The sequence below is a fragment of the Artemia franciscana genome, chromosome 6 (assembly GCF_032884065.1).
Source record: "Artemia franciscana chromosome 6, ASM3288406v1, whole genome shotgun sequence".
Classification (NCBI taxonomy): domain Eukaryota; kingdom Metazoa; phylum Arthropoda; class Branchiopoda; order Anostraca; family Artemiidae; genus Artemia; species Artemia franciscana.
Genome location: NC_088868.1, coordinates 23,311,302 through 23,329,748, shown reverse-complemented (window position 1 = coordinate 23,329,748; position 18,447 = coordinate 23,311,302). Strand labels below are relative to the sequence as shown.

The 18,447-nt window shown below is 35.3% G+C and overlaps 1 protein-coding gene across 1 annotated transcript; it reads left to right on the top strand.

The window, feature by feature from the left end:
* Window positions 1-4,299: 4,299 nt before the first annotated feature.
* On the top strand, window positions 4,300-15,699 carry LOC136028208 (syntaxin-1A-like; the record flags this gene model as incomplete). Its single annotated transcript, XM_065705922.1, is given in 4 exon segments — window positions 4,300-4,482; window positions 11,400-11,470; window positions 12,854-12,982; window positions 15,460-15,699. Coding segments are annotated over 4 exon segments (521 nt in total), but the record flags the coding sequence as incomplete, so codon positions are not given.
* Between the last annotated feature and the right edge of the window lie 2,748 nt (window positions 15,700-18,447).

The following is an 18,447-nucleotide window of genomic DNA, read 5'->3' as shown; positions in this document are numbered from 1 at the left end:
TACGTAGCCAAAATTTGGCTTTTTGCTGAGCACGTTTTACTTCAGGATCAACGTTCCAATTAGGCTTTCTTGTACCAATCCGAACTTTATCCACAGGCACTGCAGCTTTGGAAGCTGATTTAAGCCAATGGACAATTTGATAATAATAGCAATTTAGGTCGAACTCTACTTGAAGGCGAGGAAACTGACGTTTGCAGCAGGTGATATGGCACTTTTATGGTCGACAGTAAAGCTGTTAGCGTAGCAAGGTATAGTGGGACATTAGCACGATCCCAGTTCAACTTCGTATGCCATTTCGGCTCAGCCGAAAGTGTTTTGCCAGATAGCTCACAGGACACATTACAGCTAAGAATAAGGTTATCGTCATCAATCTTCTCTTCATCCACCCTGACAATTGATGATATTAAGCTGGAACTGGAAGAGATCACATGATCTAGGTTCGATTTTAAACATTCTCTGTTATGAATATATGTGAATGGGAGGCTCTTAACTGCGACGTGATATATGATAGGAAGTGATTCTAGCAAGAGGATTGACCTATCGGAGGTACCAAGAATGTCATAGTTAAGGTCACCAGCTAAAACCCAACTTAGGTCTTTCAAACGTAGACTTTCGAGTAGAGACTTTAAACTGGAGCAACATTTAGCGAAAGATGTGAACGATGCTATAGAACGTCGATCACAAAGTAAGTAAACGTTTATAAAGGCGGTACTGTCACATTGAATCGCTAAGATACTATCATCACAATGAATCACAGAGGGCTTTGATGGAAACGGAAAAAAATTGCTAGGCCAACGGAAGGGCAGCCTCTAGTTTTCTTGGCCTCTTGCGAAAAAAAATGGTGGACAGAAGATCGCTTCAGGCTAGAAACGTTTGATTTGGTCAAAAGATGTTCTTGCAAGAACACTATGTCATGGACTAATAATTCATTAATTAACAAGTCTTTGTCTTTTGTGCCATTAATATTGAGAGAAGCAAAACTTCAAATAGTGGCTTGGCTATTTTGGAGCAGAGTTCAGAGAGCGTTTGATCACTGGGCAATTCATACTAAAGGAAACATGAGCTTCGTCGCAGTTGGCACATTTCGGAGCCTCTGAGCAAGTAGTGTATTTAGTATTGGAATGGCATCCAGAACATTTAGAGCACTTCATCTCATTCGGGGCACATGGGTAGTGAGCTAACGAATGATGGATACGTTGGCATCTAAGACACCGTCTGGGCAGTTCCTTGTATTCCGATATTATAAAAGACTCGTAACCCAAGTGCAGACCGGTAGCGATGGCAGATTTTAGTGCAGTGGAATCAAGGAACTCTAAACGGGATGTATGAGAAGAGCCGATCCGGCTGGCCTCAATAAGACCAGGAATAGCGGAGATGAGTATACTGTTAGAAACACTATCGGGAAGTCCCCTAATTACTCCAAGAGGTTTGTGATCAATCACTTTAGCAAGAATATTTGGATAGCTCGCAACAGCAGATGCGGCAAGAGAATTGGTGGAAACTTTATCCCGCGTAACAACAACCCATCTTTTCCTTGCTGGATCGGACTTTACCGACATAATTCCGTCATGTCCGGCGAAAGAATCAAGCTTTTCCTTACGAGAAACAGGGTCTCTTAGTTCTGGAGGCGAATATTTAAGAACGATGGTGTATAAGGGTTTTCGATTGGTACCCTTACTATCCGAGACCAAAGAACTATTTATAGACGTTGCTGGACTATTGAGGTGAGCAAGCGATTTTAGTTGATCAAGGCACTGGTTTACTTTTGCGGTAAGGATAGAATAAGCTGACGCCAGAATGCTAGGGACTTCAGAGGGGGATTTGATCACGAACTCTGGAATATCAATATTTTCTGCAGAGCAGCGAGAAAGAGTAGCGATAATTTCCGACAATGAACTATTTTTAGCACTGGGTCCCGAACGACGAGGTATAGGCTCATCTGGGAAACAATTGCTATATAAAAGTTTCTTAGCGCCAAGAACATCTTCATACGGGAAAAAATCACTAGCGTATTTCACAATCGACTGATGGTCCAACCCCTCATCGAGATTGTGCTGAGCAAAATTCAAAACTGGGCAATAATAAAGTGTACTGGTAATCAAATTGTCCATTATAAGCAAATTTCACTCACGACTCGGCATCAGTCTAAAAAAAATTAAGCGGAAAAGGTATATCCACAAAGAAGTTCTCAATAAGCACAATTAGGAAATGATCCACACTGGCTAAATGAATGTAATGAGAATAAATAATAACTTATCTTTGAGTGGGGCAAGTAATCCAGTGATTTGCAAGTAATCCGAATATTTCAATGCACGACTCAGATGATAGTAGTGCTGAATACTGATACTACTGAATAGTAGTGCTTATATATATATATATATATATATATACATATATATATATATATATATATATATATATATATATATATATATATATATATATATATATATATATATATATAAGTATACACATATATTCTTGGAAAACATGAACATTGGGGTACCACGAATAGGTGATCGGATCTTAATGAAATTTGATATTGAGAAGGAATTCATGTCTCAGAGCACTTATTTCAAATCCCGACCAGATCCTTTGACGTTGGGGGGGGGGGAGTTGGAGGGGGAAATCTTGGATAACACTTGGAGTAGAGGAGTCGCAATGAAGCTTGGTGGATAGAAGAAGCAAATGTGATTGACGTAACCGTACTAGATTCGCTCTCTTTGGCGGACGAGTTCAGTGATTTGGCGAGTTTGGTGCTACTGGACGTGCTTGGATGATGAAAATCGGTAGGCATGTCAGGGAGCTGCACAAATTGACTTGATAAAGCCGTTTTCCCAGATTCGACCATCTGGGGGGTTAAAGGGAGAGGATCAATTAAAAAAAATGAGGTATTTATAACTTACAAGTGGGTGATCAGATCTTAATAAATTTTGATATTTAGAAGGACATCTTGACTCAGAGCTCTTATTTTAAATCTTGACCGGCATTAAGCCTCTGATTTTCCAATTTTGTTAGAGTTCATGCCATATGAGCTCTTGACTCTTAGCTCTTCTTGCATCGTCACAAGTGCCATATGAGCTCTTAGCTCTTGTTTTTGACGGTAGTCGATAGCCCTTGATGAGCTGATCAAAGTATATGTCATCCATTTTTTGATAGAAAAATTCCTTCATGAGATATACCAGTTTGAAAGATTAAAGGGGTGGAAAACTTCAATAGTAAGGTACACACTGAAAACAAAAATAGACCGATACCAATTGTCAGACATATCACCAATTGTGAGTCGGTTGTTAGCTCATAATCATCTTCGGCAATGAGGGGGCTGCAACTTTTGCTAGTTGGCGTACCTAATATTTGTTTCCAATGTATTTGATGTTAAGACCAATTTGGTTCCAATGGTAAGATATGTAGGGGACTTGATAGTAATAATCGGCTGCCAGGCTGCAATCATCTTCAGGGATGAGGGTTTTGCAACTAGTTGCATACTTTTAAGTTTTCTAGTTGCAATGACGGGTTTGCAACTTTTGTTAGATGCAATGAGGGGTTTGCAAGTTTTGCTAGTTGCAATGAGGGGTTTGCAATTTTTGCTAGTTGCAATGAGGGGTTTGCAACTTTTGCTAGTTGCTATGGGGGGTTTGCAACTTTTACGAGTTGGTATACCTAGTATTTATTCTAAGATTCTTACAGCTTAACAACTTCAGTGTTTAATTGAAGCGAGGAAACAAAACCAAAGTGTTGCTCTCGCAATAGTTTACACGGTGAAGCCGAACAAAGGTTTCCGCAACACCTTACGTTGTCTATACAACGTAGATCTAATGTCAGCTTGCAGTTCTCCTAGTTGAGTTTCAGTTCTTACATTTTATGCACTTTTTGTGTTGTTTCTGTTTATATAGTTTTGTAAGTAAATTAAATAATAAAAAAACAAGTTTTTTGAAATGAAAGTAAGGAGCGACATTAAAACTTAAAACGAACTGAAATTACTCCGTATATGAAAGGGGCTTTTCCTCCTCGACGCCCCGCTCTTTACGCTAAAGTTTTTTATTGTTTTAAAAAGTAGAGTTGCGAGAAAGAATCAAACGTTACTGCAAAGGGTCTTCATATTTTAGTTCTGAGTTTTTTTTTTAGTTTTTTTTTATTATTATTATTATTAGTTTACTCTGCACCGAGGACGGTCAAGCAGAGGTCTTGACCAAATTATTTGCATAATTTTAATTTTTTTTGCTGGTTGTTTATTGTCCTCGTTCTTCTTTTCTTTGTGATTTTGTGTTTTGTAATATTGTATACAAAGTTTTTTTTCAGATATCGGACAAAATATTGGACGGGAGGAACAGAAGAGCAATCCAGATGTTGATTTGAGGATTTGTAAAACGCTGCATTCAGCATTGTCGAAAGAGTTTGTTGAAGTGATGATAGAATACCACAAAGCTCTAACTGACTACATAGAAAGATTCAAAGCTCCTATCCCTCTACAACTAGAATCTAGTAAGAATTAAGGCACATTTTGATATTAAGTTTTTCATTGTTTTAATTTTTATATTTTCTAAACTTTTTTTAGACATTTGTATTTTAATTTAGGTATCAATGGGATAACACTAACGTGAATTGAAGGATTTCGATAAATTATAGTTAATATGCGAGCCTCCGTGTCGGCTAATCGTCTCAAATACAAATGACTCATTTGTAAAGTCTCCCTGGGGACTAGCCATCAGCTAGAACTGTTGAGAACTTGTGCTTTACTATTAAATTTGATTGAAAATGCAATGAAATTTTAGAGCCCCTTTGTCGGTAAGGTTTTCAATCAAAGGTGGTAGCATAACAGGGAACTCCCGAAGCCGCTAATTTACTTAATTAGTATTTTTTTTTTTAGCTGATTTTTAGTATTTTCCTAGTAGGTATACTAGAACATTTTTAGGGACTTCCCTTTCCTTAGCTTTAGAAAGAGAATCTCTTCTGTTTCATTATAAAATTCACACTTGCAGCTAATAAGTAAGTTTCAATAAAACAAAATGTCTCTAGCTCTTGCACAAAGGGGGAGAAGTTAAATGGTTTTTCTTAGACTTTTTTGGGCTCTTAGTCTTGTGCTCTTTATTATGAACTCTTACCCGAGCTTTAAAAGCTATGGTAACCACCCAATCTATCTTGAGTAGTCGGGCCAGACAAACTAAAAAGTTCATAATTAACAAAATAGGGTGATTCTTTAAAGCTGTGGTTCTCAAACTTATTTAGACACTGTACCCCTTTTTACCCAAAAAACTTTGAGGTACCCCTTCTCAGTACTAAATAAACTATTGCTAAAATATAAATAAAATTACCGGTCCTAGAGTTAAAGGGCTGTTTTTATGGCACTTGGTATTAACCAAGTGACATATATCAATCGCAAATTCTGTCAGTCTGTAGGTCCCGGTTTTGCTACTTTAGGCTCTTCCAGGTAAGCTAGGACGATGAAATTTGGCATGCGTATCAGGCACCAGACCAGATTAAATTAGAAATAGTCGTTTTTCCGATACGACCATCTGGGGGGGGGGTGGGTGGGAGGCCCGTTAATTCGGAAATAATAGAAAATTTTGAAGTATTTTTAACTTACGAACGGATGATCAGATCTTAATGAAATTTAATATTTTGAAGGACATCGTGTCGCAGAGCTTTTATTTTAAATCCAGACCGGATTTGATGACATTGGGGGGTTGGAGTTGGGAGGGGGGAACCTAAAATCTGGGAAAGCACTTAAAGTGGAGGGATCGGGATGAAACTTGGTGGGAAAAATAAGCACAAGTCATAGATACGTGATTCACATAACCGGAAAGGATCTGCTCTCTTTTGTGGTAGTTGGGGGGGGGGGGGGTTAATTCAGAAAATTAGAAAAAATGAGATATTTTTAACTTCCGAACGGGTGATCGGATCTCAATGAAATTTGATATTTAGAAGCATATCGTGTCTCAGAGCTATTATTTTAAATCTCGACCGGATCTGGTGACATTGGGGGGGGGGGAGTTGGGAGGGGGAAACCTAAAATCTTGGAAAATAGTGGAGGGATCGGGATGAAACTTGGTGGAAAAAATAAACACATGTCCTAGATACATGATTGACATAACTGAAACGGATCCGCTCTATTTGAGGTAGTTGGGGAAGGGGGGTTAATTCTGAAAATTAGAAAAAATGAGGTATTTTCAACTTACGAACGGGTGATCGGATCTCAATGAAATTTGATATTTAGAAGGATATCGTGTCTCTAAGCTCTTATTTTAAATTCCGACCGGATCTAGTGACATTGAGGGGAGTTTGGGGTGGGGAACCTAAAATCACGGAAAACGCTTAGATTGGAGGGATCGAGATGAAACTTTGTGGGAAAAAACGGATTTGCTCTATTGGGGGGGGGGGGGTAATTCTGAAAAATTATAAAAAATGAGGTCTTTTTAACTTACGTGAAACGTAATGTTACGTTCTTCGTGAAACTTTATATTTAGAAGGACCTCGTCCTTCTAATTATAAATAATTTAAAATCTAAAATAATTTAGAAGGGGGGGGTGGAAATCTTAGAAAATACTCAAAGCGGAGAGATCAGGATGAAACTGGATGGGAAGAATAAAAACCTGTCTAAGAGACGTGACTGACATAACTGGACCAGATCTGCTCTCTATGGTGGAGTTTGGGGGGGGGGGGTAATTTGGAAAAATGAGGTATTTGTAACTTACGAAAGGGTGACCTTTTGGAAAAATGAGGTATTTGTAACTTACGAAAGGGTGACCAGATCTTAATGAAATTTGATATGTAAAAGGATCTTGTGCTTTATAGCTCTAATCTTAAATTCCGACAATATCCTGTGACATTGGGGGGAGTTGGAGGGGTAAACCTGAATTCTCTGAAAACGTGAAAATTGGGTTATTTTTATCTTACGAATAGGTGATCGGATCTTAATGAAACTTGATATTTAGAAGAAATTGATGTGTCAGAGCTCTTATTTCAAATCTCGACCAGATCTTTTGACGTTGGGGGGCGGGAGTTGGAGGGGAAATTTTGGAAAACCTTTGGAGTGGAGGAATCGGGATGAAGCTTGGTGGATAGAATAAGCAAAGGTCCTTGATACGTGATTGACGTAACCGTACTGGATTCGCTCTCTTTGGGGGATTTGGGGGGAGGGGTTCAGTGATTTGGCGAGTTTGGTGCTACTGGATGTGCTAGGACGATGAAAATTGGTAGGCGTGTCAGGGAGCTGCACAAATTGACTTGATAAATTCGTTTTCCCAGATTTGATCATTTGGGGGAGGGGCTGAAGGGAGAGGAAAAATTAGAAAAAATGAGGTATTTATAACTTACGAGTGGGTGACCGGATCTTAATGAATTTTGATATTTAGAAGGACATCGTGACTCAGAGCTCTTATTTTAAATCCTGGCCGGCATTAAGTCTCTGCTTTTCCTTTTAAAATCAATCTATTGATTCTTATAATTTTGTTAGAGCTCATACCATATGAGCTCTTAGCTTTTATCTCTTCTTGCCTCGTCACAAGGGCCATATGAGCTCTAAGCCCTTGTTTTCTTTGTTGGTCTAGTGCCTACTCCTTAAAAGTATTTGCATACCCCCAAGGGACACGCGTACCACAGTTTTTGAACCCCTGCTTTAAAATATCAAGTTTGTCGAAGTTTCCGACCGTTCTTTTTGCTCAAAAAGGTAAAAAAGAAACTGATTTTGGACATTCTATGTGTCTATTTGGGCGCCTCATTTCTTGGTTCTAGAAATCGCAGTTTCAAGCCAAAATTAATAAACACAGTTTGAACCCTGTAGGTCGTCCCCGGGTGTATGCTTAATTTTTATCAATTTTATTGGCAAAGAGAGACGAGTTAAATCATTTAAGGGAAAAGGGGAGCTTCCAAATATTTGAGAAACCAAATACCCTACGGATAAACCTATTGAGCGAGCTTTTTTGTGTATTGAAGAGATGAAAATTTGTCCCCTTTCCTCAAAGATTATCCCATAATGCCTTTTGAATTATCGAAGCTGGGCTGGCAATCAAATTGATTTGGTAACAAATTTAAATTATTGATATTGCAAAAATCCAGGTAGCTTTACTTCGTAGAAAATGTCGTAGCAAAAATTCGCCCAGATTTTTCATAGCAAAAATCCAGGTAGCATTACTTCGTTGAAAAAAACGTCACCAAATGGATTTCCCATAGAGCAGTGCAGGTCCATTTTGGGATCCATGAATCATTAAATCTTTGCTCCCAAAGAAAAATATCATCTAAGGAAAGTTTGGACCTTCTGAACTTGGTACCAACTGAAATTATTTAATGGAAAATTAATTTGTATTTTTTAGCCTTTTAATTTGAAATTTGGATTTTCTCCACTAATATTACTAATGATGGTGGAGTCAAGAGATAAATCTTTATGTTTATCTTTTTATTTTTTGTAATCTATAATAATTGTATTAGATGTATTTAATATAATATATAATTATATTAGGGTATATGTAATGATATAAATCTTTGTATAATATTCATAACTTATGAATTTCTCATTATAAAATTCCAGCAAATCAACCTCCAACCTGATTGTGCCATATATTACTTAAAAAAGAATATATTTTTTAAGGTTTTCAATAAATCTACCTCAAAATAATATTGGTCACTTATTTCATAGACAAAATCTGCACAAGCAATAAATAAGCACTTTTTTTGCTGTTGCTCAATAACTGTATACATGGGTATATAGATGAAGTGGTAACAAGGCTCGTTTATATACAATTAATATTTTTCAATAAAAGCTTGGAACTTACCGAAGACGAATATTGCCTAATGTAAATTTACAATTTGAAATAAGACGTGTACCCTAGGAAACGTTTCTTGTGATTTGATATGAAACTTATTAGGCCAATCAAAATATAAGCTGTTCATTAATAAGAGTGTGGCACAAAAGTCGCTATATCTCTTGAATAGATGAGAAATAGGAAAATATTTCAATTATGATATATATATATATATATATATATATATATATATATATATATATATATATATATATATATATATATATATATATATATATATATTTATATATATATATATATATATATATATATATATATATATATATATATATATATATATATATATATATATATATATATATATATATATATATATATATATATATATATATATATATATATATGTATATATATATATATATATACTTGTTGTCTCAAAACTCCCCTCCTCTTCAAAAAAGTCAATAATTTTACTGGGATTAAATGTTTTTCCCAAATCTCGGAAATAATTATTGATGCTGTGCCCTCATTTAGCTGGGAGGGTGATTTTTCAGACGCAGGCATGAGATGTAGACCGTCAAACCTATACACCCCCATCTAGATCTTGGTGATTTTAACCTAATCTCTCATAATTTTGATTCAAGTTTTTTTTTTTTTTGATTCAAGTTATATTCAGGTCTTGTCAATCTATTTATTAAACAATATATTTATTGAACAAATAAATTTACAACAAAAACACTTCAACATAGACTCCCATGTAAGGCTTTATGGCCAAAAAATACAGGAGAGAAACAAAAATGAAGCAAAAAAAGAAGAATATTTTCAACGTAGTGCATTGAGACCTTTCGAAGATCTAAAAAAAAAACTGAATTAGAGAAAACAAGTAGAAATATTGAACGCAAGTAAAAAAACCCTTTATAATAAATATTTCTATCCTAGGTTATGGTCACCCATCCCCCTTCCAATTTTTTTTCTTATAAAAATGATATATCAAAACATTAATAAAATTTTCAAAAATTCATTTGAAACTACCAAACGATATGACAAGCAGTTGATGGATTAAAGTCGGACCTCGCCGATGGTGTAAACATATTAATATTCCTTGGATTGCGAAGGTGATGCTTAGACCTATCTATCTGTGACGAAAGAAGGGCTAGTTTGTAGGGCAGTGGGAGCATCACCATTAAGTTGATGAAAAGTGAATGACTAAGTACAATTAGTTCGTATTGGAGTATAAATAGTACTGTCATCAGCTAAGGCAGCGAGAGCGTCCTCATCCTGCGAAAGTGAAGATTTTTTTTTTTTTTGCATTGAAAGATTCAGGATGACATAGGCAACAGCAAAACGAAGGTTCTTGCTTCTTAACCGCAAGTACATTAACATAAATCAAAAACAGAATCAGTCTAAGAACAGAATTTTGAGGATCGCCAGACTTAACTTCAGACGAAAAGTGGGAAAGGGAATCGACGGAGATAGTTCTACCAGACAAATAGGAATCAAACCAAGTACGAGCCAGTCCTCTTACACCAATGTGTGATAGCCTTTAAAGAAGAATCCCATGGGTTAAGGAGTCAAAAGCCTTACGGACATCTAGGAATATAGCAGTAGGAACCAAATCAGAATCAAGCCCAATGAAAAAAAATTTAAGAGTTACGCATGCATGTTCTGTTGAATGTTTAGCTCGGAAGCCAAACTGAAAATCATGAAAAAAATTTATAGCCTCTAGAAAAGCTAGTAGACTGGAAAGCATGGTATTCTCAAAAAATTTGCTAAAAACAGACAGCAAAGATATAGGTCGATAATTGGCTGGATCGTTTCGAGGTTCACGTTTATATAAAGCAATTACTTTAGCTCGCTTAAGAGAACTGGGGAAAATCCCATTTTCAAAAGAAAGATCTATGAGCTTCGTCAATGGAGAAATTATTGAAGGAGGAATGTTTTTTGCTACCATAGTTGGAATGCAGTTAGGGCCACACAACTGAAAAGGTATATCTGGCCAAGACCGTATCCTTGATTCGTTTTTTTTTTGGCGGGGGGTTGGTAAGTTTACAAAATAAATTATTAAACACATTAAATTTTGTTTATACAAAGTTTTGTTACTTTTTACGAGTCGAACAATCTTGTTTTTTTTTACCACCCGTCAAATTCAGTATCTTTCTATTCTATAAAAAAAAAAAAAAAAAAAAAAAAAAAAAAAAAAAAAAAAAAAAAAAAACAACTTTGGAAGAAATTATCACTTGTGACCTTAACTCCGTAATTTAAACTGTTAAAAGTGAATCGTTCACTTGTGAGTATGCTATTGTTGAGTCTAGTAAGTTTAAGACAAACATGGTTTTGTGTATATTAAAAATAGCGATTATTATAATAGGCAAAGTTGCTGTCGAAGATTTTTTTTTTATTTTTACTTTTTTCTTATTGAAGTATAAACCTTCAAGTCCGTATAAGTGTCTGGCTTTCAACTTGTAGCCCCGCCCATTTGTGTCTGCAGTTAAAATAATTATATATTTTGTTTTAAAAAATCATCAAAACTCGACTTTTCTTAATTTTATTTGTTGTTGTTTGTACTCGGATTTTTTTTTTTTTTTTTTTTTTTTTTTTTTTTTTTTTTTTTTTTTTTTTTTTTTTTTTTTTTTTTTTTAGTTGAAAGACAAACAATGGACCAAGAATCAGAAGACATGCTGGAGAAGGGGGCTTCCGTCTTTACTCAAGAGGTAAGATCATTCAAATTGATTTCGTTCATAGACAATTCAGAACTGTTTAATTCAGAACAAAATATTTATAAGCCCCCCCCCCCATCTCCGTCTTTCAAAAAAAAATTAGGTCAAACTTTCGCAAAATAGTTATCAAATTATGGATTGATTATTTATTATTTAATAACTTAACTATTATTAATTATAATCGTGGACATACTATTATTTAACTGTTTTTAGTTTTTAATTTATTTTATTAATTTTTTAATTAATTACTATTTTCGTTTATTTATTGTGTTCTATATACTATTTTAATAAAACTTCAGAAATTAGAAAATGATCACAAAACTATTTATTTGAAGTTTTGTGTCCCTAGAATTTCTGCGTCCGGGGCAATGCCCCTGTGTATCCCCCTCCCTGTAAAACTTAGTTTGATTCAGAATAACTTAGTGAAATTTTAGAACATAATATAAACTGTGTAGTAAAATCTGCATGGCTAAAAAAGTATTAAGTAAAAATTGTTAGTACGAATCCATCCGGACGGAAAAACCATGTTTAATACAATAACTCTTTTGTTAAGTTAGGAAAAAGAAATTTTTATTGATGCTATTTCCTTCTTTTTTTTTTCTTTTTTTTTGTTTAGAGATAATTTGATTGGAAGTGGTTTGTGGAAATCTGGAGTTCATTTATTTAAATATTTTTAAATCTGTTGTTACTGTTAAAAAAGGAAGATATCATGTTAAAAAAAATGACTAGGGGAAGAGATTTTGCTGCAACGAAAGGCTACTTTTTGCCCCAAAATGACAATGCTCAACAAGGGCCAAATTGAAATACAATGCAAATTTTCTCAGGCTTGTAACTTTTGATGGTTATGACTAAAAATGTATTTATAATGCATAAATTCTTTTGATGTAACTATTGGGATTAAAATTCCTTTTTTTTTTAGAGTTTATATTGCTATTGAGCCAGGATCCTTACTACAGTTACCACGAACTGTTTGATAAGGTTTTAAAATAAAGAGAAAAGGGACACGGCCAATAAGGTGAAAGAGATAAAGAACAACAAAATAAAGAGAAACGGAACATGGCCAATGAGGTGAAAATATAAAGAGCAACGCTGCTCAGAAAGATCACAAAAATCGACTGAAATATTTCTCCATTTTAAGCCCTATCTTCTGAAACGATCTGATACCTCTGCTTCTGATATGTGCAGCAAAGTTAGTATAGAATCATCCCAAGCTAATGTCGGAGTATGTTTACTTTTCAACCTAAATCATACTGAAGAATGCTATTGATGTTCCTAAAGAGCAAGGCCATGGTCGGTCACCCCCTCTGTGTATATATGAATAGGGCCCTAACAATCCTGACATTTTGAGCATTAGTTAAATTTCTTATTTCTTTACAGTTATTAATGAAGACGCAACAAGCAAGGCAAACATTTGCAGATATTGAAGCGTGCCATGATGATGTTATGAATTTTATGCGAGAATCGCACGAAATGTTCATGGAAATGGCCATGTTAGTTGTATGGCAGGTATGCTGGGTAGTTCTACCCTCTCATCCTCCTATCATTACTCTTATGCAACTTTGCTATGACTCATTAGGAGATAGTAAAGAGTGAATCTAAGGTTATCCGGGGAAAATTTGGGGCTTGAAATGCACTTTTTTTTGGTCTGATATAGGCTAGCCTGTTGTAGTTTTGAATTAACTTACACAGGAAATCTTAAGGGGCTTTTAATAAGCTCATAGAATAAGCTATTCTATGAAAAATCAAAAAGCAAAGAAAAAGGAAATTGATTGCTTTTTTTTTTTTTTTTTTTTTTTTTTTTTTTTTTTTTTTTTTTTTTTTTTTTTTATACTACATCCAAGCCAAGTGAAATTTGAGCTAGGAATCAATATACAGAAAAATAACCTCGCATTCCCCTAATATTCCTCGCATCTCACTTTACTACGACTCATTAGGAGAGAGTAAAGATTGATTCGAAGGATCCTAGGAAAATTTGAGGCTCTGTTCTAAGCAAACCTTTATATGCTTATAGTTGATTATAAATAATCAACAGTAGTATTTTCATGTGGTTTTTTTTCTTGTTAGAGTTGCAGTTTTTCTCCTCTCTATCTCAGAAGGCCGAATGTCCGGCCCAAATGTCCGGTCTAACCGGTTTCTTACATTCCTTCCTCTAGGATTCAATTACTTCTATGGGTTCAAAACCAACCTTAAAAACAATTTGTTTTTATTGGGGTCTGACTTGCCCTGTCTGCATTCCCTGAAAGATAACCGCGTGTTATTTGTCTGGTATAGCTTGCAGAGGTTTTGACTCTTTGGAAACTGCAGTGGTTTGACAGTTTGACTCTTCCTCACAACTCTACTTTTTAAAACAATAAAAACTGTGGCGTAAAGAGCGAGGCGTTTAGGAGGGGACAACCCCTTTCATATACGGAATAGTTTCTGTTCGTTTTAAGTTTTAATGTCACTCTTTACTTGCAGTTAAAAAACTTCTTTCTTTCTTTTTATTTAATTCCTAAACAGTTTTTAATTAATGTGTGTTTTGATTTTGGCTCACCGCACATGAACAATTAAAAGAAAAATTTGTATATTGATTTTGCTTTGGTTTATTGACTTTCTCATAGTTTTTATCGGACGGTTTGATAAAAAAAAGGGATGGGGGAGGAGGCCTAGTTGCACTCCAATTTTTGTTTACTTAAAAAGGCAACTAGAACTTTTAAATTTTTATACGAACGTTTTTATTCGTAATATATATACGTAACTTACGTAACGAAATTCTATATTTGTGTATTTTTAACACGTATATGAGGGGGTTCTCCTCCTCGTCAATACCTTGCTCTTTACACTAAAGCTTCAATTTGGTCCCAATTCTTTAAGAATGACCCCTGAATCACAAATGCCGTAGAATGAATAGTTGAAATTACTAAAAAAAAAATGTTTTAGCGTAAAGAGTGATGTATTGTGGAGGAGACGAACCCCCTTATATACATAATAATTTCTGTTCCTTTTAGGCTCTAATGCTGCTCCTTACTTCCACCTGAAAAAACTTTTTTTTAGTTATTTTCTCATTGTTTTTTTTTAAATAATACTAGAAAATCCTTCAGTCCCTTCATGAAGTTTTCTTCCCTCATGATAAATTCCTCCGTAGAAAAATCCTCGCACTTAACCCCCTCCCCCCAACTCCCTTGAACGTGAAAAAGTCCCCATGAAAACTTCTGTAAACGTCCCAATAACCATTGATATATGTTAACCATAGTCAAATTTTGTAACTTGCAGCCCCTCCCCTGGGGACTCTGGGGAATTAAGCCGTCCTGAAAGACATAATTATTAGGTTTTTCAACTATATTGAACAAAATGGCTACCTCAAAATTCTGATCCAATGACTTTGGGAAAAAATGAGCGTAGGAGGGGGCCTAGGTGCGTTTCGATTTTCGGTCACGATTTTCGAGCCAAACCAAACAACCATAGACGTAGATAAATTAAGAGCTTAAGTGTTTTCCTACAAAACTTACAAATTAAAGAAGTTCAATAGATGTATGTAGGTTAAATTTTCTTGTTTGAAGGGAGGAAGAGTCTTGTAATTTGTTCCTGGAGTAAGTATTTGTCGGAGAATTTTCTTATGGAGGAGAGAACACAGAAACGAGTCTTTCTCAGAATACGTGTTCCTCACCCAAAGGAATTAAATGGGAGGTTTTAAGGGTGACCATACTCAGTGCTACAATTGCCCAAATTTGCGTGCTACATAGGGATTTTCGGTGCTACACTGAAATTTTTTTTTTGCGTGTCGAGACGCGCATTATTTGTTTGATTGTACTTAGATTAGTTATTATGTCAATTTCTTAAAGTGCTACATTCAATGAAGCACTTGCTACACACGATAAAATAGTGCTAAAATAGCAGTTTTGTACTCCAAGTGGGAACCCTGTGTATCACAAGGTTTGAATGTTAATTTAGCGTTAAGTGAATGTTAAGTGTTTGATGTTAATTTATTATCTTTATACTTTAAGGAGGAAATGATACAGGGTATTGTTTGCAACGTTGAACATGCCCAAGACGACGGTTCAGACGACGGTTCAGACGATGCCCAAGAAGACGGTTCAGACGACGTTCAAACAGCAACACAAAATACAATAATAATAACCTAGAAATGCTGGAACATTGTGGCCTTCCTACAAGTGCCATACCTGCTACAAGATTTTTTCTTACTTCATCGTTCTTTTTTGAAATATGAAATGATAGATACCCCCTTTTGTTTATTGCCTTTGACCTTAGATCCTGATGTCTTTAGAGGCACTCATGATCTAAACCGAGTTTGAAATCGCCATTGAAACTTATGGCTGTTATAGTGCCTTCCCCCTCTGACTGTAGACGGGCTAGAAACCTTCTTAGCTCGTGGTACGTACGACAGAGTGTACATTCAGGTCTTCTTCTCCGGTGGCGAGGAAAAATTCACGTGTATAACTTTCACTTGTATAAATTCACTCGGACCCATCCCCATTGTTTGAAATATGTCCAATCTATAAAAATAATTGAGTTCAAGAATTACAAAATTCCATCGGGTGGTAATTATTCTTTTGTAGAGGCACTACAGTCCCTTCCCCTCCGTTTATTATTCTAAGAGCTATAACTGCGAATCAGACTAAAAAATAGATGAATAGTAATAAAATGAAAATACTTTCCTCCAGTGTTTCCACTTGGGACAGAACTAGGCTTATCATGCTTTCCTCTCCATGGAGTTGAAGAATAACTAAAATTGTGTAAAAAAAAAAGGATAAACTATCGGAGTGTGGAAATATAGGAAGTTTTCGTAACTGGGACTTTTTCAGCTCACGACGCCCGTCCCTAAAGAAAGTTGAAATAATTTTATCTTTTTCTTGAGCTTTAAGATTGTACTATTCATATTTAATTCGCGTGGGATGGAAATTACATTGTTCAACGATGAAAACAACTCTTTTTTTGTATAAGTCAAGCTTGTGGAGTTTTTCAAATTCCTCTATTCAATTTATCACATTTGCATATCGCATGCAAGTAGTCAGGTAATGAAGGTTGAAAGAGGGACAACTAATTTGGTGTCTAGTATTCATTCAAGGTATTTACATAAATAACTGGAATCATGACTAAATATATTTAAGGGATGCAAAACTGTAACAAATATTTTACCTGAAGTTCTTGGCTTCTTTTAAGGGGACTTGATCCTTTTAATTCTTTTTTTTTGGGGGGGGGGAGGGTCTTATCACTCATAAGAGGAACGTCCATATTATATGCATGGATGACCAACCTGTCAGCTCCATCTTACCAGTTAAATGAATGCATTGTTTTTATCTCCCTTTTTTCGAATGCTTGATAGCTTTTGATAGCTGTTTTTTTTTTTTTCAGTTTTTGGTTTGCTAGTTTGTAGCGTACTACAGCTTCAGTTCAGTTTGAAGCTTATTTTTGGTCTATAAGTCTTTTTTGGCTGTATGCTTGGTAGAATAGAAGGTCGGCAACCCCCAATAGCATGTTTTTTTTAGTATTTTTTGTATGTAAAGATTATTTTCCCTGTTAGAAATGTTGAAAATTTTACATTTTTTTTTCTTTGACATTCCTAAATTTTCCCACTAAATATGTACAGTAGTGTTTTTTTTTATATATCTCATATGTATTTTCTTGTACAAAAATAAAAATAATATGTAAAGTATCCAAGTCAAAATAACGTAATTGTCATGTCATCCATTTTGTTACCTTATATATATATATATATATACTTACTATTTTTGTATCAATATTTTTATATCATTTCAATTTCAACAGCTTTATTAGAACTATAACCCTCACCAGGTTTTGGATTAGATTACGACCATTTCCACTACCTACTTGTTGCGCCGTAATCACAGAGCCGACTAGAGTGTTGAAGATCCGCAATTTCGTTGTACGACTGATGTTTGGTTTTCTCCAGAGGTGACGATGCATAGTTGTCGAGGTTCCCTTTAAATGGCAGGCATTTCTTTGTTCTCAAGTTTATCAGAGCAGCCTATTATGCGCCTCCCTAAAGAAAATCCTGGACCCACCCCTGCTCAATAATAACTGAAACTCTGAAAAACAACAGACATATCAAAAGGATTGACCTATTATGCTGGTACCAAATATATAAGATACTTAAGTCCAGTGTTACTCTTCAAAGACCACAAGCCTGAGAAAATTTGCTTCATTTTTAAAAAAAGGGGAAAACACTACATAAAATCTCAAATATCCTTAATGAAAATAACACCATCAGATCCAGCGTATCAGAGAACGCAACTGTATAGGGTTAAAGCTGCTATCTGCAAAAATACGGACTTTCCCTGAAGATGTGATTTTACATGAGGATGGCAACTTTGCCCCCTTCCACGCCCCACCCCCTAAATCATTTGATTAAAATTTAGAGATACCATAGCCATTTGGTTCAGCATAGTTGAGAGACCCAGTAACTTTTCCTTTGGAGTTAATTTGACCTCCCACAGAGCCTGAGGAAAGGTCTTGAAAATATATATTTTGCCCATTGTTTACGTATAATATCTGCTATTTGGAAGTATGCATTCTTTTTTGGGGTAAAGGATTGAACTTTCTGCCGGAGGATTTTCCACGGTGAGAATCTTCCATTGTGAAGCATATTTCCCGGGGATGAAATTTTGAGGGGAAATTTTAAACTGGGGGGATTGGCCAGAATTCCTAAACAAAATTATTTATATTTATTTTAAGTTTTTTCAAAAGAATGGCATTTTAATGCTGATTTTAAATATATAAGTTTCAATTAAGATTAGTCTTACCCATCAAAAGTTACGAGCCTGAGAAAAATTGCCTCATTCTAGAAAATAGGGGGAAAAACCCCCTAAAAGTCATACGGTCTTAACAAAAATCACACCATCAGATTCAGTGTATCAGAGAACCTTATTGTTGAAGTTTCAAGCCCCTATCTATTAAAATGTGGAACTTCGCATTTTTTGCCAGAAGACAAATCACGGATGCGTGTTTATTAG